Source organism: Antrostomus carolinensis, unplaced genomic scaffold (assembly GCF_000700745.2).
Source record: "Antrostomus carolinensis isolate BGI_N321 unplaced genomic scaffold, ASM70074v2 scaffold40840, whole genome shotgun sequence".
NCBI lineage: Eukaryota > Metazoa > Chordata > Aves > Caprimulgiformes > Caprimulgidae > Antrostomus > Antrostomus carolinensis.
This window is the reverse complement of record NW_010289888.1, coordinates 6,236-26,712: the sequence shown is the minus strand read 5'-3', so window position 1 is coordinate 26,712 and position 20,477 is coordinate 6,236. Positions and strand designations below refer to the sequence as shown.

At 44.8% G+C, this 20,477-nt stretch overlaps 1 protein-coding gene across 1 annotated transcript; it reads left to right on the top strand.

The window, feature by feature from the left end:
* The first annotated feature begins 4,822 nt into the window (after positions 1 to 4,822).
* On the top strand, positions 4,823 to 16,526 carry ETF1 (eukaryotic translation termination factor 1). Its single transcript, XM_010171750.2, has 9 exons — positions 4,823 to 4,992; positions 5,821 to 5,960; positions 9,270 to 9,408; positions 10,350 to 10,540; positions 11,069 to 11,198; positions 11,923 to 12,078; positions 12,621 to 12,685; positions 13,912 to 14,059; positions 15,513 to 16,526. Exons 1-9 carry the CDS (start codon positions 4,830 to 4,832, stop codon positions 15,593 to 15,595), a joined length of 1,215 nt encoding a protein of 404 aa, XP_010170052.1. The 5' UTR covers positions 4,823 to 4,829; the 3' UTR covers positions 15,596 to 16,526.
* The last annotated feature ends 3,951 nt before the right edge of the window (positions 16,527 to 20,477 follow it).

Sequence of the window (20,477 nt, the reverse complement as noted above, 5' to 3'; positions counted from 1 at the left end):
CATAAAACACATACACAGTGGGCACCGTGCCTGGTGCCAAACGTGGCTTGGGACTTGGCACAGCAAGCCAGCTGGTGTCAGTGTCTTCTGTGAAATCCCTGCTCTTCTGAAAAGTACCCAAGGGTACCATTCTTGGTCTGCAGTGCCACAGCTGTTGTAAGGCATGGTGAGATACTGTTGGGTGGTATCTCTTAGGCGGTGCAGGAAGATCTTGCAGGGAAAACGAGCTGCTTCGATGCCGTAGTAGCTGCTTGCAGGAAGAGTGGCAAAACTTTTCCCTTCAGCTTTTCAGGGCTTGGTTAGTGATGATTCAGCACTGCACATGCTGCCACTTGCTGTGATAACTTGTTAACATTTGCTCTTAGGTCTGTCTGTGACTGGGAAGGCTGTTTGTTTTGTGGTACAGTTGTCTGCAATTCAAACTGTAGTAACAATAAAGTTTTAATAATAGAACAGGCTGTCCTACCCACAAACCTCAATTTGTCTAAAGAACTTGCTGTCTCAAGAGAGCAAAAGGTGCTTGGTTTTGCTCCTCCCTTTCCCCCAAACAGTTCTGTCAGGTCATAGGAGCAAGATTGGAACCCACCTGCAGTGGTTTAGAAGCCAAGTCAGAGCCATGATCATCATCTATCCTAGAGATACCTAATGCTGGTACCTTCCTGGCCACGCTAAATCTGAGCTAATTGCCAATTACTGACAGGGCTGGCACAGCGTGAGTAGTAACCATAGTACCCAGACAGTCAAGTGTTTTACCTTTCCAGAGGTTGGCACTTAATTGCCCTGTTGTTTCTTTGTAGTGTGTGGACAGGTGCCCTTAATGCTTCTAATTGTTTTGTCTCCTCTGGTGCCTTGTGCAGTGGTGCGTGTTGTGCTGTCCTGTGGTCTGGGATGCGGGTTTCTTACAAAGCAAACCTCCTCGGAGCGTTTTGGGTCTTAATGCACATACTTGGGTTACAGTTGCAGCTATTTGGCTGCTGCACAGGCACTCCTTAGCCCAGAATAGGGACAGCAACTGTCTCTAGCTGCTTAAAACTTCCTGGCTCAGTTCAGTCTGAAAGCATTAGCTTCCAGCTGATCTAGTATAATTTGTCTTGGGTGCACTAAAACCAGGGGGCAAAACCCCTTAGTGGTGCGGCGTTTTGAAATAGAGATCCTGCTGAGCAGAATTTAGTCTGGAGGGCTTCAGGTCCATCCTTCCTGGGGGGGGAGCACTGGGGATGATAGGAGGAAGAACAGCTTATTCAGTGCACGTTTGATTCCGAGCTGCCAGTGTGAGCACTGCCCTTAATCTAGATTGATTACTTAATTGTTCACTGTAACAATTCTGTAATGAAGTTCTGTCTGGCAGTGTGCTGGCTGGAGCTTTCCTGGTTGGCAGTGGCTTTCCAGGCAGTGCATGTCCTGTGTGCTTCATGCGCAGCGGAGCCTGTTGGCTTGGGAGATCTGCTATTTGGAAAGGCCCTTTTGGGAGGTCATAGTCAGCAGGATTTCCCGTCTGTCATTACCAGAGTAAAAGTGCTCTAGAACCCAGCATGCAGCTCATCTAGCAGAGGCGGAGGAGGAGGCAGAGGCGTGGGTTTTTGCCGAAATACCTGTCGTCCTGTTCAGGTGCAGTGGCTGCAAAGACGGATAGGAAACCTTGACATTGTATCGCAATGCAGAGTAATCTGTTTTTTCCTGAATGTTTTTGAACTGCTGTTTTCTTAGAAACTCTTTTCTTCATTTTGCCTCATTGAGGTAAATAGTGCTGAGGGACATGGGTTAGTCAGGGACTTGTCAGTGTTGGGTTAATGATTGGGCTCGATGATCTTAAAGGGCTTTTCCAACCGAGGAAATTGTGTGATTCTGTAAATTTAACAGACGTAAACACAGGTTTTCAGACCTTGCTGTCCTGCAGCAGGGTCATGTACAGGTACAAGCTTGCTTTGAGAGGGAGAGAACTGCTCTTCTGCAGTAGGATAACAGGGTCTTAGTGGTGTGTGAGGGAGTTATGCAGCCATCCTGACCACTTGTGTGCAGATCTGCTTCAACCGGTGCCTTGCTGGTCTCAACCTCTCTGCAACGTGATCTAATTTAGTGATCAGATCCTGACTATGTGCTTGTTTAAGGAAGAGGGAGATGAGCATGGGGTGCTGACTGTTATCTTCAATTAGCTGTCTGCCTAATGAACTACTTGGTTGGGTGGATTAGCTGTACCCCACAGGCAGCAGCATGCTGGCAGGGGCTGCCTGCCTTGGGGTGCTGGGTGCCCAGGGACGTGGGGTGACAAGCTGCCTCACTCCTTGTGCTCCAGGCTGTGGCAGCCTGGGATGCCATGAGGTGCTCTGACTGCCACTGCTCCCATGACAAGCTGAACGCCTACTATTTTGCTGGTTTCTGCAGGAATCAGTTAGTACCTGAAATAGCTTTGGCTGAGTGGTGAAAGCATGTCAAACCCAAGAAACACACTTGATGCTGGTAATGGAAGGTGCTTTTGGATATAAATCCTGGCTGGAATTTGCTGAAGAGTTGGACCGAGCACAGTACTGTGCTGTATTAAACTAGTTTGAGACTTAAATGAGAGAGAATGCATCATCTAAGAGACCCTTTTCCTTTACTGGTTTGCAGTAATAAATCACGGGGGTTCGTGAAGTCCACTGTATTACCTGGAGTAGGGTGCTTTGGGCAGTGTTGCTAAGGAACAGTGATTTGACTGACATGTGACTCTGCCTTATAGATAAGACGCTGTGTGTAATATAAATAGTCACCAGTGACAGTGGCCACTTCAAGGTGTGGGTTTGGTACAATCCAGCCAGCTCACAGCACACTCTGCTAATGCCCACATCAATCTGGCCAGGGTTTCTGGGGCAGTGGAACATGACACAAGGCCAGGGGCTGGGATTTGAGGGGTGACTTGCATTTGAAAACTAAAGGTACCTTTGCAAGTGCTTTTTTACTGAAGAATTGGTCTTGGGAGGGCACTTTTCTTGGGAGGGTCTTTCTCCTTGCTATTCCCACTGCTCCCTAGCTCATGGACTGCTCTTTCCCCTCTGTCCTCAGTGCAGGAAAAATGACATGAAACGTCTTCCTAGCAGGAGAGCCATGGAGTGCCCAGGGGGCATAACGGTCCCATCTCCGCCCGCCCCATTGGGATGCCTGTAGTTCGTGCAGCAAGTTGGGTGTGATGTGCAGGTCTTTCTAATCTCTGGGAAGTCTGAGAAACTCTTCTTTCAGAGGAATAAATGAACTGCATGAGCTTGCCTTAAGAGTGCTACTTTCAGAAAAGTCAGGAAGAGTTGCTTTCGTTCTGATCAGCCTCTTACTCAAAGGAGCCTGCTGGGAATGATAGGCCATTATATCTCCCCTAAGGCTTGTGCCATTCACTGGGGTAGCTAACTGCTTTAATTGAGTGGTATATGGAGTATTCTTGGCTGGTGTGACCTGGAAGTCTGATAGCTGTCAGCGTGGCTCAAAGCTCCTTCTGGGAATAGTGCATGCAAGTGTCTCTTTGCGACTTTCTTGATTAGTGTGTATGGATATTAAAACCAATTAGTTGTCTTTAAGGTCAGGGACTTATTTGACCTACCAGCATCCGTTTCAACTTGGCCTGAATTGAAGATCTTTGGAAGAGGGCCGTACAACTTCTGTAAAGAGGCTAATGAAGTGATGCTTTTTAAAGCACTTCCCTGCTGTCTCTGTAGCCCAAACACTTCAGGCAGGACGCTAGCGCATGACAATCTGAAACAGCAGCAGGCAGGTACCGTGTTACTCTTCTCCTACCGTAAGAAATGTAAAAGAGCAAAACCCTTTTTGTATGGCTGAAAAGCACTTTGGTCTCTGACTCAGAATTCTGAGTAGAGGTTTTTTCACAGAGCTTAGCTGGTTTGCCCTACAGAAGAGGACTAGAGGACACAATGATTTGATTTTTATGCCATTACTCTAATGTGAAGGATGAGGTCTGGGTTAAATTTGAGACAATGCAGAAGCAGCACTTCAGACGTGGGATACTTCAATGACAAATGGGAGGTACCTGCTGGCAGGCAGAAAGGGGCTTCCTCAGTTTTCATTTTAGCTTTGGATGGATTTGAACCATGAGGCTGCTTTGGGGATTAAGACCTCTGCAGGATCCACCCCAAAGCCATAGGAGAAATGAATATCAAACTCACTTTTTTATTTAACTTAAGCCTGTTCTTTGATTTATGGGGTCTTATCTCCTGACTCCGTGCCTGGGGTTGGCGCTTCTGAACTCAGTCATGTACTTAAGTACACTTTATTTAAAGCAGCTGCCAGAGTTGGTGAACTTCTATATAAAGCAAAGTGCTAGTGGGAAAGTAGGAAAGACTTAACTGCTACAAAAGGATCCTTCCAGCTCAGTTTTCTGTCTTAATCTGAGGAGAACAAAGTGTTAAAACAGCACTTGGGCTGGCTAGTGCTCCAGCTGTCTGAGAACAAATGGAATGGGCTTAAAAATGTCATTAAAGTATGTGACTGCATTGTTTTAAATAATCTGTGCTGGGGACTGCTTACATGCCTTTAGCTTGCAGCCCTTAGCCTGCATGTGCATTCTTTTTTGCAGAGTAGTATCCCAGGTTAAATGAACAGCCTTTGGAGGACTTGCTTGCTAGTGGCTAACCTGAAGACTTGGTCATGGAGACTGTTTTGTTTTCTTTTCTCTCCCATTACTGTCCAGCAGAAGGGGAATTATACCAGTAACAGTGAAGTGAAGCATCTTTGGGGGAGGAGGGAGGAGAGACAGCTGCACGCACGGAATATGGTATGAATACACTTACTGCTTTGGCTGCTGGCTGCTCACAACCCTTCTTTTTTCCTTTCTCAGCAATGGTACCAGCATGATATCGTTGATCATTCCCCCCAAAGACCAGATTTCGCGAGTGGCAAAAATGTTAGCGGATGAGTTTGGCACTGCCTCCAACATTAAATCTCGAGTGAATCGCCTTTCAGTACTGGGAGCCATTACATCTGTACAGCAAAGACTGAAACTCTATAACAAAGGTAACTTCTAGCTTGTGTGGATGCTGGCAAATTTCCCTTACTTGGAAGCAGCCTTAAGTTCCTGCATTATGCAGTTTTCTGCTAATCCAATCTGTTGTCCTGTGCTGCTGTTTTGCACTGATATTCCAGGTATGTTGCCCATGGATGGCTACTTCAGGGGTAGACCTTGGGACTAGGATAGTGAGATGGTCCTTGTCTTTAATAAGCAGGCTCATGATTCTGTCCTTAGAAGTGCTGACTATTCTAAACTTGGCCAGCCTTAGGGCTCTTCCACAATAGTTCATTTGCATTAAACTAGTAGTTTTCCATCAAGCAGAAACTTATGTATGCCTTATGCATGCCACTGTGCAGCTGCTATCGTTTTGGGAGGAAGTAGACCCAGGCCATCTAAAATGAGTACTGGAAAAGTGTTCATCCTTACTGTCTTTGCACTGGCAAGTGACCTTCATTGAGATGGTCAGTCTATGGATCGCTGTATAAGAACTAGGAATGTTTCACAGGGATGTTCAGCCTTTTTCTGGATTCTATGAGCTTGCAAGCTCATGGGTGTAACAGATAGGTACGTGTTCTTGCAGCTTGTTGCAAGTCTTTCCATCACTGTTACCTTTAGCTTCCTACTCTAAGCTGTTCAGTATAGGTGCACTAAATTAGTTAGTTTTTCCCGTTGTAGAGATATGGGAGGGAATGAGATGGGGGAAATGGAAAGTAAAAAACTTGGGAACTTCAATTTCAACTCTGCCTTAAGTCTCAAGGCCTAGTAGTTAGTTTTTGATGGGTACAGCTTGCAATATTTCTTAGTGATCTAAAATTGCATTGTGTCCTTTCTAGTACCTCCAAATGGTCTGGTTGTTTACTGTGGAACAATTGTGACAGAAGAAGGAAAAGAGAAGAAAGTCAACATTGACTTTGAACCTTTCAAACCAATCAATACGTCGTTGTATTTGTGTGACAACAAATTCCACACAGAGGTAAGAAATCTCCTATTGCCTGCTCGTTTTGCAGTAGTCCAAGTCAGACTGCTTTGCTAGACTCACTGGAACAGTCCTTGGTGTGCTTGAGTCCACAGGCTGTAGAACAGCATGCTTTAATTAAGACATCCTGCTGGATGGCTTGTGACTGGCTAGTGTTCAGCAATGTGTGATATTTGCCGAAAGCAATTGAGATACTGTCCAGATCCTACTACAGCTGACTTTACGGCCTAGCTAGTAACTGCTGAGTTTGTGTAACCCACAGACATAGGCTTTTCTCTGTAACTGGAGGGAGTTTTTTTATCTTAACCTTAGAGGCCCATAGATCTTAAGCCAGGCCTTAAAGTAACACCAAGATAATATTAGTGTTTCCAGTCTTGATAATCAGATGTGTGAACTGAGACCCTTGATGGAGAACTGGCACATGCTTAATCTGTCTGGGGTAAAGTGGGATTGTTTTTATCCAACATCTACTTACTTAGTTAAATGAATGGCTTAAGGCATATTTAAATTAATGTGGACTACAGTAGTCTTGACTGCATGAAGTCAGTTTATTGTGTCTAAGTCTGTTTTGGCTCTACTGGCAGTTGCAGAGGTCTCAGTGTTTGTAGTAGATGACTGACTGCCTTTCACGTGCTTGGTGTTCACCATGATAAATGTGTGGACTGAGACTTAATTGCCTGTCATCAAGCCCATATAGCGTAGGCTTGACAGGCCCTTCAGTGATGTAATTCTGCTTCTTTGCTTGGGTTTTTGGAGATCTCATCCATGATTGAGTTTCAAAGTGTAGGAGAACAGGAAGGAAAAGTATGCTTCATGCACAGGTGAGGTACAATCCTATTATTCTGTCTCCTCACCAAGGATGAAATCCCAATACATCTTTGACCTACCAGGAGTAACAAAACTGCGCAGAGGTACAGCTCTTGAGTTCTGCTGAGCCCACACGTCCATAGGCAATTGAAAGCAAGAGGTAAATAAGAATTCAGGAGAGCCAGAGGTGCAAAGCCAAGGGAGATATTTGTCCCTGCAGCTGTTGGCAGTGGGTGGACAGTGGTGAGTTGCCTTCTGCCCTATCAGGAAAGGGATTAATTTGGTTTTGGCTACAGCTGCTGCCTCAGGGCACTGATTCAATATAAAAAAAAGTAGGTGCTGCCCAGTGGGCTGTTCCCAGGAGGCAGCTGTAAATGCTCTCTTGCTGGTGTGTAGCATTGCTCAGCAAGAGAGTGGCAGTAACTTGAGAGGAATTTGTAATAATCGCTGCTACTGATGATGTGATTATTAACATCACCTTTCTCCATGGTCTGTTTGCTCTCCCGTGTCTTTTGAGTATGTGATTATTTTGCATGGTATTGTCTGCACTGCAGAATCAAATCTAGCTGTAAAAGCCTGCTATATGCTATCTTGAGCAACGAGATGCTGTTGCACTGAAGTCCTGATTTGTCTATCTGTCTCATTTGGCTGTAGAGCCGTGCTTTTAAACCAGTGTATTCCCCCAACATGCAAGCAGAACTCGGAAGATCAGGCTCAGTATATCAACAGATTTCCTATGGAAGTCAGAGCATGTCAAGGAGCAGAAAAAGGATGTGATCTTCACCTTTAGGCTGAAGCTGCAAAGAGGATACTCAGCCCAGGCTGAAGGAACAGATTGAAAGCAATAGTCCCTTTTCTGTGTTTGATAGGTCAAACAGTGGAATTGCTGACACAGAACTAATGAAGGGGAAACTGAGGGAGTCACTGATCTTTAAAATAAGAGGGAATCAAGAACATCAGAGCTGTAGTCATTTGCTGCCTGGCAAGAGTACCTGATAAGATTTCCTCTAGATATTTTATTGCCTGTGTGAAACCGAAGTTACTTCCCAAGAGGGATATGAACCCCGATGTGTGTCTGAAGGGTGGGATTTACAATGACTTATTTTGATACCTTGGCTGGAGCATTCATTCCAGTCACACGATTTGCTTGGCTCTGTCCCAGTTAAATAGATTGCAATGTAATATGCCATTTCCTCCTCTCATTCATCCCACTGCTGAGGAATTAATACAAAATATTTATTTTGGCTGGTAGATTCCATTAAACCTTAGTGTCTGTTTCTTTTAAGCTTGAAAACGGCAGACTTGGTTTTGTGGATTTTGGATGAAGATGACCAATGGTTTTTATCCTTTCCGTTCAGCCTAGTAATGAAGCTGGCAGGCATGTGGACAGTTAAAGGTCCTGTGCAGTAAACCAACACCATCACTCTTTCAGCATTAAGCTGGTGATCTGTAACTTGACAAGTTCTCCATCCTGCTGATGTGCTTTTGCCAGCCAGAAAGAGAATTCTTACTTTTACTTTTATTGGGCATGTATAAGTGAGCAGGAGTGTGTGTGTGTGCGCGCGCATGCGCTGAATGTGCCTCTCTGCTCAGGCTGCCCTGGAGGAAACAGTAGCTGACAGATTCCCTCAGAAAAGTAGTGTAAAATTGGGATACTTGTGAATGTCCCACACCACCAGAACCAGGGCTGGGGAGGAAATTGGACAAAAGTAACTCAAAAGCCTTGATACTAAGCAGATCTTTAATTGCCAGTCAACTTAAACGACCTTACAGGATTAATTTAGCTGCCTTCGTTAAAGGGAAGAAAATTGAAGGCTAACTTCATTTTCCATCAAATGTTATGGCTGTCTTCTCCATAGCCAGCTATACACAGGACAATTAATTGCAATTATTGCTGCTGTTATTTAATTCTGCTTTGTAAGGCTGAATTTGTCATAGCCACTATAGATTTCATCGTTCTACCTTTGGGACTTAAAGTCAGCAGCGGCAGCAGACCAGTATTTGTGGTAGTTGGCAAGTTGCAAGTCTGTACCAGTGCTTTGTAGTATCAAACTGAACTGAGAAATAGCCCAATCGATGAACTAAGCAAGTTCTGCTTTCCTGGCTGGGATGCTAGGAAAATTACTCTTCCAGTTTTGCCAACCAGAGGGGTGATGAAGCCTCCTAGAGGTGTGATCTGTTTCACTTTCCAGAGTTGATCTTTAGGGTTTTGCTATGACACCTGCCTGTGGCATCATATGATGAACTGATAATGCTGTGAAAATAGTTAGGAGCTTAAACATTCGTTTTCTTTCTGCTCTTGGCAGCATTGTGTGAGACAGTAATCAGGGGTAGTCTCAACTCCTGAATCTGCTGCCCTTCCTCTAGTTTATTTGTAAAAATAGCAATGACCACCTACAGAACTGAAATTTATTGATGTGTATTATTTCTGGTAACTTTTCTGAACCAGAGTACTAATAAACTGGTGCTTACTGCTGACAACATCATTTTCTGTTCCAGGCTCTTACAGCGCTGCTTTCTGACGACAGCAAGTTTGGCTTTATTGTAATAGATGGTAGTGGTGCACTCTTTGGAACTCTTCAAGGAAACACAAGAGAAGTCCTGCACAAATTCACTGTGGATCTTCCAAAGAAGCATGGTAACACACTAGTCTATCTCTATCCTGTTTGCAGCAGAATATTACAGGGTGGGATGTGAGGGGAGAAGCAGGGAACTTGGCCTGTAGGTGTTTAGTTTGACTCAATTATTTGCTCCTTTGAAATCTGACAGCAAAGCCTCTAGTCTGAGCCCTCTGTCAAAATTAATGAATCACTGTAATAAGCAGTTGATCTTCTTAAAGGGACACTTTTTATTTCTTGGTGCATTTGACCCTTTACTTGGTTTTGGGCCAGTCTTAACTAAATATTACTAGGACAAGTAGTAATGCCACTTGGTAGTGCCTTTAAAGTTTGCGCCTGATGATATTGCATGCAAACCACAGTGAAAAGCAAGAAGCTGTTCCTTGCAAGAAGCACAGAAGCTAATGGAGTAAGGAAAATTCTAGAACCACTATACAGTGCTGTATTGTAGTGAGCCACTGATGAATTCAGCAAATTGTCTGTTAGCTACTCCTGGCTTACCGTCCTTCTTTGTAGATGAGGATGGGACAAAATGAAATAGAAAGGTCTCCCCCAGTAAGTTTCTGCAAGGGGGTGCATTGCATCAGCAAGAAAAGTACGTGAGGCAGTGTAACAAAGGAAATTGCTTTTAATGAAGGTATAGGACATTGAAAATGTGCACAGATGTTCAAAATTTCTATCAAGTTGCGAGTCTGTATAAAAAGGGAAAAAAAAAAAAAAAGCCCTAACATATTTCCCTCTGTGGGATACATGGAGAAAAGTCTCTTGCTGTGGATGAATCCTCTTTATTCACTTGCTGTTTCAATGAATGCCCCTGGCTCTGCTTGTGGCAAACTAATGCTGAAGGCTGCATCTACCCTTGGCTTCAGTTATTAAGGGCCCAGTTGGGACCGTGTACTAACAACCTTCCTGAGATGAAATGACTTCCAAATTGCTACCTCACATCTGTTCTCTCATAAAGGTAGAGGAGGTCAGTCTGCCTTGCGTTTTGCTCGTTTGAGAATGGAAAAACGACACAACTATGTAAGGAAGGTAGCGGAGACGGCTGTGCAGCTCTTCATTTCTGGTGACAAGGTGAACGTGGCTGGTCTCGTTTTAGCTGGCTCAGCTGACTTCAAAACTGAATTAAGTCAATCTGACATGTTTGATCAGGTGAGTGGCCTTTTCTGAGGAAAGCCCAAATGTTTGAGCTGTCAGTAGTAACATGATTATATTAGTAGCAGCTCTGGTATAAGATGCATCTCAGGAGGAGCATAACTTTGGTACCTTAAGTGATTTGATCAAAACTAAAAATCTGATGTATCCTAAAGCGATCTCCTTTTCCTAATACCTCCTGCAAGGAGGTAAGATCTCCTTTTATTAATAACAGTGCTAATAAGAAATCTGTCCTCCCTGGTTTGGAACTAGCATTCACATTCTTTGTGTTCCCAAATCTAAAGTAGAAGCTTTAATGGAATTAAACTCCACTAAACTTAATCTCTGTCTCCCTGTTGCCTGAAAATTGTACTTCAGTATTAAGCATTCAGAGGTCCCTCTGACTCAGAAACCTCTGCTCGCAAGTGAAGCAAAATAGATTAATGCTGTGACTCTTGCCAGGTACTTATTCTTGTGGCATCATGAAGTAGTCTTATGGCAGTGCTGTGTAATAGACTCTTTTTCATGTCTGCTCTTCTTGTTCAGCGGTTGCAATCCAAAGTGCTCAAACTAGTTGATATTTCATACGGAGGAGAAAATGGATTTAATCAAGCCATTGAGTTGTCAACTGAGGTCCTCTCCAATGTGAAATTCATTCAAGAGAAGAAACTAATAGGTATGTAACTACGTGCTCGGCCTTCTCTTGAGCCAAATATACTTGACTGAATATGCTAATCTTGCTTTAAACTTCCTGGTAATGCCTTTGTGTGTCACTTCAGCCATGTGATGCTTTTCGAGTTGAGCAGAGCGTGACTTGTGATTATTTCTGTTACCTGGGCACCTTTTCAAATGCTACAGGACTTAATGAGACTAGCAGTGGGGATTGCCCACTCCTGGTGGAGTCAATCAGAGAAGGCAGTCAGAGATGGCCTTAGTTTTGGGCGTTCTGGTGACATGTGGGTGGGAGGGGAAAATACCTCCTCAGATTGTGTCTTCAGCATGATGAGAGTTAAGATTTATTTTGTTTTAAGAGGAAAATAGAAATGATCCCTTGTTTGACTGTCAGCAGACACGCGTTGCTAATTTGAAAGCACAAGAGGGCAGTAGTACGAGCGGCTACCTTGCACTGAAAAGAGTGAAGTGAGATAGTGCCCAATTGATCGTTTCGTAGCCTTCCAGGGGAGTGAGATGCCTGACGAGGCAGTATTTGATGGAGTTGACTTTCTGCTGCTGAGTGTTCTAAGTTACATGCTTTGACACGTTATCATATCACTTGCTTCCTTCAGCAGCCCTGCAGTCTCCTTCTCCAGTTTCTTCTTGCATTCAAACCAGGCTTGTTAAAAATCCATGTGGCACGATCAATGTTCATGCCAATCTCTTTCTTTGTTTCCTGGCTGCAGGACGATACTTCGACGAAATCAGTCAGGACACGGGGAAGTACTGTTTTGGCGTTGAAGATACACTAAAAGCTTTGGAAATGGGAGCAGTAGAGATACTGATAGTTTATGAAAATCTGGATATAATGAGATATGTTCTCCACTGCCAAGGCACGGAGGGTAGGTAGCACTTCTGTGAGACTGAAAGGTCTGTGAGGGTTTAACACTTAAGCCATCTCACTTGGGAAGATTACGCTGGAAGAACTCCCTAAGTAGATCTTTAAGGACTTGATCAAGGGAATGTTGTGTAGGCAGGTCACTAAGATGCAGCTTCCACTGTGGAGAAAGAATTGCAGTGCTGGGGTGGCAGTGTGTCACAGAGCTAGCAGGAAACCTGCCTTTCAGTTGTGTAAGCGTAAATGTGATACCAGTGCATTATAGAGGGGAGGCTGACCTGACCCTTAAAGCCAGAAACGCAATTTTCACTGACTATAGACAAACCATACACCTACAGCAGGACTTTGTCCTTTTTTGGTGTTGGCACTGCAGTGTTTCTCTAGTGGTGTGCCTTGTTCAGTTTCCCATAGAGCTTCACCTAGAGAGGAAGGCAGTGTCAATGACCAAACTCTCTTTGTTGGAACCTCTGGCTGTTGTCAGTTTTGTCTTTAACGTGCATCTGGTAGTCTTACCCAACCTGGTATTTTTTTCCTCTCCCTTTTCAGAAGAGAAGATCCTGTATTTGACACCAGAGCAAGAGAAGGATAAATCCCACTTCACAGATAAAGAGGTATTTCAGCTTTGGGGCTTGTAGATTTGTTCTCAGTGTACTGGTGCAGCATTCTGAATATCTGAGCTTAGTTTGTCATGAGCATGATGACCTTCCTGGCACTCAGATGAGACTTCAAGACAGAAGCCTTTGGCTCTTCCTGTTCACCTTCAATGTAACCCCTGGATCCTACACTTATTTTCTCCAGTCTTTCCTGCTGCCAGTTTCAAGATTGTGTAAATGAGCTGAAGTGACAGGCAATATGGGGTCTTTGAGCACCATCATACCATCCACTAAAAGAGTTTGGTAGCCACCGTGCAACGCACAAGCTAACGTCCCAAACCATTACTGCCTGCTTATTGTGTGCTGATTTGATCAATACCAAACAACTGGGAGGCTAGAAACTATTATATGGATTTAAGTGCAAGGGAGTACTTGCTTCTAGATATATTTGAAATGCGGATCTGTCATTCACTGCCTGTGAGTTTCTTGCCTGTGAAGGTCAAAAAAACCTGACTTTGGGGAGTGGGTGGCATGTCTGTATTAATTTGCAGGGTAAGTTGGCCAAAAAATGTCTGTCCCTTGCAAAAAGGGTGGTCATCTTTGTATTGTATTAGAACTGCAAGGGTAGCTGTTTCCAGCTGCTTTCCCTCCTCATCAGGTAATTGCTAATTCCTTCTGTGCACAGGTTTACAATGTTATCTACAATGATGTGGTGTTTCTATGCCAATAATCACTTGACCTTCTACTTACAAAACTGTTCTTTGCCTCTATATTTGCCTAGATCAGTATTTCCTAGAGCAAACAGTGCCTGGATAGGTGAGTGACAGTGGACTGTTTGCAGGGTATAAAGTGAATCTAAAGAAACAGTGAAAACTGAGTGTAGCATGAGGTGACAGTTGAGCAGAAGAAAAAACAAGGCATTTTCTCTCCTGCTTCTGTAGTACGGAGGCCCAAAACAAGGCCTGTCAATATTTAATTACTTAGCACCAGGAGCCTTCCGCTCATGCCAGCGTGTGTCTGATACAGATGTGTCAGGAGTGCCTACCACCTGGACCCTGGCAAGTGTGTTGGACTGCTCCAGCCTGCGGAGCATGAAGGCTGATGTCTTTGTCTTAGGACTGAAAAGACAGTGGTGATGTTTAAGCCAAAGACAACTTTTGGTATGAATTTTCTCAATACCTAACATGCAGTGACCATAACCCTTTTTTTAATAATTTTTTTCCCCCCCTCAAATGTCTACATAGACTGGCCAGGAACATGAACTCATAGAAAGTATGCCCCTTCTGGAGTGGTTTGCAAACAACTACAAGAAATTTGGAGCAACATTGGAAATTGTTACAGACAAATCACAGGAAGGATCCCAATTTGTGAAAGGATTTGGAGGAATTGGAGGTAAACTGCAAGAGAAAAATGTGTTTCTCTTTTTTTTTAATGGTTGATTTTATAATCTGGTGCCAACACAAGTGGAAAACTAAACAAATTAATCTTACTCCTATTAGTCACGATGCCAATTTAGGAAACTAACATGTTCATCAGGGATATCCAGGTGAATTTATTCCATATTCAGCAAGATGATGCTGCATGGTAGGCAGCTGTCACTTCAGCCTGTGTTCCCCAGATCCCTTTGTCCTTCAGAGTGCTCAGAGGGTGGACTGTTGTCCTTTCCATCTGCTGAATTTCAGAGGGCTGTGAGCTGCTTCCCTCTGTCTCTGCACAGTTGTTGTTTTGTGGCAGACCATGCCCTGCTGCGTAGAAGTGGTGTATGACAAACACAAGCCTCGTTTCTGAAGCAGTTGGATATCTGTTACTCATCTCTCAGAACTTCCCTATACTTTGCTCCCTGCTTCTTTCCAAAAATAAAAGTATTTTTAGCCCAACTTCATGGAGAATTGAGGCTTCCGAAATCCTTCAGTTCTTCTCTTGAGCTCACTGACAAGTTCCAGCTAAGTCTGGCAGAGGTGCAGATAGCTCATGTGCTTCAGGCTAACAAAAGTCATTAGCAGGGCAGAGCAAAAACACTTTCCATGCACCTTGTTCTCCCCAGACTAGGGATTCCAGGACAAAGCTGGGAGCCAACAGTTGCCACTTACTGTGTTTAGGTTGTTGTAAAATAGAGATGAGTGTATTATAATGAGAAATTTCTAGGGGCCAGAGAACACCAGTCAGAAGGAAATAAGCTTGAATTGTTTGGCTACATGAAAAGCAACAGGTTTCTAAGTCTTCAGGGTTTATAATTTCAGGAGTCCTTCCTGTCCTGCCAGATCCAGCCTCTTTGCATGGTGGGATACTCTTTGCTACCATGTTCCAGTCCCCGAAGTCTTGAAAGGACTTGAAATCTATACCCTTCACCTAAGTAAATGTTTCCAGGGATAAAGGCTTCCCTGAGACCCAGGTTGGTGTTTAAAGTGGGAGGAGTCCAGGAAGACAGCCACTAAATACTGCTTTTACTCCATTGTAAAAGTTAAGCTGCCTTCTGAATTTACCTGCTAGAACTTTGCCTGGGCAGTTATACCAGCACACATGGTCTGTTACTGGTATTTTTTTGGAGATACGGTCCTCCTGGTGTAGACTCAGCTTTTCCAGAAGAAAGCTGGTCTATGCTGGGCAGGTAGGTTTTTATTCCTCCTGTCAATGAATTATTTTGGGCTGTAACGTGGAGTGGCATTTTCTGTCTAGCTGCTTGTCTGCTCTCAGTTGTCAGTTTGAGCAGAACTTGCAAGACAGGTGCTAAGTCAGCTTCTGCAAATTGAATTGAGGAATTCTACACGTGCAGAGAGAGCTCAGTAAACTGCTTAAAATGCCTTTCTAGCTTTTTGAATAAGCTAAAGCATGTTGTTTTTACCAGGTATCTTGCGGTACCGAGTGGACTTCCAGGGAATGGAATATCAAGGAGGAGACGATGAATTTTTTGACCTCGATGACTACTAGGTAGTCGACCTGGGTCCGGCAAAACGTGCCTCGCCCCTCCAGCATCCAACCCAAGGAGCAAACTCATGGTGGAAAACACAACAGATCCCTGCCTTAGAATTGGAACATTTCCAGAACTTTATCCACAAGCATTGGATTTAAAAAAGCGAAACCCTACACTTCGATTTGTCATCGTGTCAGTACAGCAGCAAACTACTAAGTTCCTATATGCCACTTTGGACTAATTTAAAAAGAATCCCAGTTTTTACTTTTACTCAATGGTGAAATTGGTTGCTCTTGTATTTTATGAAAATGATTTTTTTAACCTTCATGATACATTAACTGCTGTAAACCTCCTCCTTCAAAAATTAATAGAAGTAAGATCCTACTGGTTTGTTTCTTTTTACTTTGGAGAAATCAGTTGCTGCATTTTGCAGCAACGTGACCCATTTACATGGCATTCTCAGCTTAGACTGCAGAAGAACTGTAACAAAATTGGACCTATTCATTCTCTTCTAAAGAATGAGAAGGCACTTACCTAGAGTGCTAGCTTATAATTTGTGGCTTAAAATTCCGATGGTTTGGGGAGGCTTACCAGCCAAACGTGCTTTAATCTATTTGCAGAAGCACTGCTCTTACAAACTAGGAAATGCACTTCATTGATTGCAATGGAAATGCTGCTGAAGTCTTGGCTTAATTTGGATTTGAGAGGTGCAGCCTTCAGGAGTTTTTTTTTTTTTCAGTCGTGACAAAAATAAACAGACGATTTAAGTGAAGTAAGGTACACTTTGCTTTGTTTTGTTCATCAGTAAGTTTTTCTTTTTGCTTTAGGACTGCGTAAGGTTTCCTTGATTATGTGAATTTGAACCCACAGTTCTTGAATGGAAGCGGGTGTTTTACAGGAATAATTAGTAAGTGGAGTCCTTGACTGAAACCTCAGTACTGGTGCATTTGGAGCGTTTGATACTGGTGTGTTGAGTGTTAGCACAGCCCGCTGAGCACATCCATCTCCCAGCACTAAGGCAGTCTGGTGTATTGGCTCACAAATGTCCTGTAAATCTGATGCTGAGCTCTAACGTGCCCTTAAAGGGTGAAAACTTCTGGTTGCATCAAGACTCCAAAAAGCTTTTTGTCATGCCTGCTATATAGAATGCATCTCAACCTCCTAGAAATGGCTAAGGGTTTTTCAAAGGGTCTTGCAGGCAGAGGGTGAAGTGAACATTGGCACAAGGTATAATGCACAAGTCTTGCTTCTTTTGGGGGTTTACTGGGTTCTCTGATGGGCGCTCTGACATCATGGTGCCTGGTCGCTCTGTTCTTCACCGGCTGTGTCACTCCCAGTGCATCAGTCAAAAGCAGCTTCTGGTCCAAGTTGCGTACCTGCCTGTTTTTCCGATAATCCTGTTTCGCTTGAACGGAGGGAGAACTTGTCTTAAAACTTTTGCCACGCTGTTCTTTGAGGTCCAAAATTACTGTCATTCTGAGCAATATTAATTTGTAACCCTGGTTCCTAACCTGGCAGATGGCTTTGCTGTCGTTTTCACATCAAAGCTGGAATCTCTCATGGAAGGTGTGACTGGGTCCGCCGTAGACTTGGGCAAACCCAGGTTTGAGCACATTTGCGGTCTTCACAGCAGTATGTTCTGGATTTTGCCATTGTAAATGGGTCTAATGTGACATGACAAGACCAGAAAAATTGGATGTAAATTTACATTTTTGAATATACTGCTTGTTTGTTTCACATGATACATTAGGGTATGCAGCTCCTTTTTTGTAGTTTTTATTTTTACTATTTAAGTTTGGAAATGATGCCAAATTTTTGTATTTCTTTAATCAATGTGTTCTCTTCAGTGATATATATTGCATTATATATTGATGTGTATATCAATATATACTGATATGTATTACACTTACACATACAAACACGTTAAATGGGGGTGAAAAATCCTAGCCTTCGCATACTATATAGCCTCTGCAAAGAGATCCCAAGCAGTGATATCTTGGTGTTGTGATGTACAGAAATGGAGAAGAGTATTAAACCATATTTAAGAATATAGTACAGCCTCCTGATTTATTTCCTTTGGTCCAAGAAACACTTGCATTACTCTCAGCTCGGTGCCAGCTTCAGGTCAGTGCTTGAGTTTTTGAGGTAGGTATTTCACAGTTGGGCTTGAGAACATCATGTTTCTTCATCAAATTGAGCTGCTGTTTTAAACTCTAGCACAAATCTTAACTTCAGAAGGGAGGAAAAACCCAGCAGCACAAGTTTCACACCTGGACTTGGAAGTGGTGTTGCCATGGGGCACGCATCGCCACAGCTGGCAAGGAGGCTCGTGTGAGCGGTTGTAGCAGATTCTCAGCTTCTGCTTGTCCGAATGCATTGTTTTCTTGCCCCAGGGAGCTTCAGGTCTTCTAAATGCCTCAACTCCGCGTGCCTCACACCCTCGGCAACACCCGTGGAATTTTTATTTTGTGTATGGTAAGTACACACCGCACTTACTGCATCCCCGGTTTGGCTCTGAGCTGGCACTGCAAGCTCAGATACTCCGATAATGCTCATTTTATACACTGCTTTTTTGTATAGCTGTAATTAAAGACAGAATTTGCCCTTTATAACTTGTTATTTCGGGAGCTGGAGCCCGGCCTGCGCTGTTGTTGCTACCAGGCTGCAGATGCCATTGTCCTGGGAAGCTGAGCGCAGCCGGCAGCGCTGAAAGGCAGCTCTGGAATTTCACTCCGCTATTTTTAGGCAGTGGTGAAAAACTGCACTTCCTACACTTCTGAGTCTTTGTCAGCCCTTAAACAAATCAAAGGGCAAATCCTGACTTATCGCTAATGAACAGGACAAGGGGGTGACCTGGAGCTGCTGCAGAGGCTGAGCTGGTGTGAAGGTGAAGTGTGGGTGTGGGGACAGAGCCCCAGCTCTGCCTGGCTGGAAGGGGAAGGGGCTTTGAGGGTGGTGGGACATAGCTGCACAGCCTCAGGTGGTCTGTGGCTGTTGCTATGCTGGGGTGGCTCCCAGCTCCTTGCTCTTCTCCCCATGCCCCTTTTGGGGTTGGTCACCTCCTAGGTGGCCAAGAAGGCCAGCAGCATCCTTGACCTGTATCAGCAATAGTGTGACCAGCAGGACCAGGGCAGTGCTGGTCCCCCTGTACTGGGCACGGGTGGGGCTGCACCTCAAGTGCTGGGTTCAGTGTTGGGCCCCTCACTCCAAGAAGGACATGGAGGTGCTGGAGCGTGTCCAGAGAAGGGCAACGGAGCTGGGGAAGGGTCTGGAGCACAAGTGTGATGAGTTCATGGCTGAGGGAACTGGGGTTGTTGAGCCTGGAGAAAAGGAGGCTGAGGGGAGACCTTCTGGCCCTCTCCAGCTCCCTGAAAGGAGGGTGCAGAGACGTGGGGGTGGGTCTGTTCAACCAAGGAACAAGTGACGGGACAAGAGGAAATGGCCTCAAGTTGCACCAAGGGCAGTTGAAATTCTCTCCTGAAAGGGTTCTGAGGCATTGGCAGGGGTTGCCCAGGGCAGTGGTGGAGTCCCCATCCCTGGAGGGACTGAAGAGTCATGTAGACATAGTGCTGAGGGACACCCTCCAGGAGGACCCACCCTGGAGCAGTCCATTCCTGAAGGACTGCACACCATGGAAAGGACCCACACTGGAGCAGTTCATAAAGAACTGTAGCCCATGGGGAGGACTCACATTGGAGAAGTTTATGGAGGACTGTTGATGTGGGTGGGACCCCACACTGGAGTGGGAGAAGAGTGTGAGGACTCCTCCTGAGGAGGAAGAAGCGGCAGAAACAACATGATGAACTGACCACAAGCAGCATTCCCCATCCCCCTGTGCCGCTGGAAGGGAGGAGCTAGCGAATTTGGGGGTGAAGTTGAGCCTGTGAAGAATGGGGGGAGGGGGGGGAAGATGTTTTAGTTTTTATTGCTCGTTACCCTACTCTGATTTGATTGTCAGTAAATTAAATTCATTTTCCCCAAGTCAAGTCTGTGTTGCCCGTGATGGTAATTGCTGAGTGATCTCTCCCTGTCCTTATCTCGACCCACAAACCTTTCGTTGTATTTTCTCTCCCCTGTCCAGCTGAGGAGGGGAGCGACAGAGCAGCTTTGGTGGGCACCCAGTGTCCAGACAGGGTCAACCCACCACACTCAGCAAGCAAGCAGGGAAAGGTTTACTTTAAGGTCATCTCTGTTTAAAGAAAGGAGTTTTGTTTGTATTTAAATAGCGGTTTGCTTAGTGCTTAGCTTACACAGAGGTGTTTTGGAGTCGTCCACAGGAGCTCTGCGTGGGGACAGGCGATGGGGACGGGCAGAGGGGCCACTCATGCTCCTGGAGCCAGTTTTCATTAAGAAAAAACTCCATTTCTACACTGCAAGGAAGCTCCTGCTGACTCAGTGCCTGAGGAACGCGGCAGGTAACCAGCCAAAAGGACGACGTTGGTGCTTTGCATGTGAGATAAAGCACCGGGACTTTCCGTTGGAAACACGAGCGTCAGAGGTGTAGCAAGCACTTGTTGTAAGCTGAAGTCGGCCGCCTTTGCTCAAGCACCACTTGGGAGCCAAGAACATATTTCTGGAGGGTGCGGAGGGAAGGGAGAATGCTCCAAACCCACGTCACGGGTGGCAGCAGGCCATCAGGACACCTCATGTACCTCTGTGCTGGGGTTTCTGCCGTCATTCCCCCGGTTCCGTCACACATCTGATGTGCCCGCTCTTTTTCCTCACTGCTCTGCCTTTCGCCACACCAACTTCTAGACTCTGCTTAACCTGCTTATTTTATTATGCTGGGATGGATTTGGGTGGCACCTGTGACTGAATGAATCTGAAACACCTCCCTCCCGCGTCCTCTGTGCATCCTGGCTGTCACCAAGGTCTGCGCAGTTCTCCCGAGCACATTTT

Excerpts from the sequence above, each read along its gene's own strand:
- ETF1 (XM_010171750.2), top strand. The coding sequence starts at position 4,830 with ATGATATCGTTGATCATTCCCCCCAAAGACCAGATTTCGCGAGTGGCA. Across the intron at positions 10,541-11,068 it reads AATCTGACATGTTTGATCAG|CGGTTGCAATCCAAAGTGCT; the intron begins GTGAGTGGCCTT and ends CTTCTTGTTCAG. Across the intron at positions 12,686-13,911 it reads CCCACTTCACAGATAAAGAG|ACTGGCCAGGAACATGAACT; the intron begins GTATTTCAGCTT and ends ATGTCTACATAG.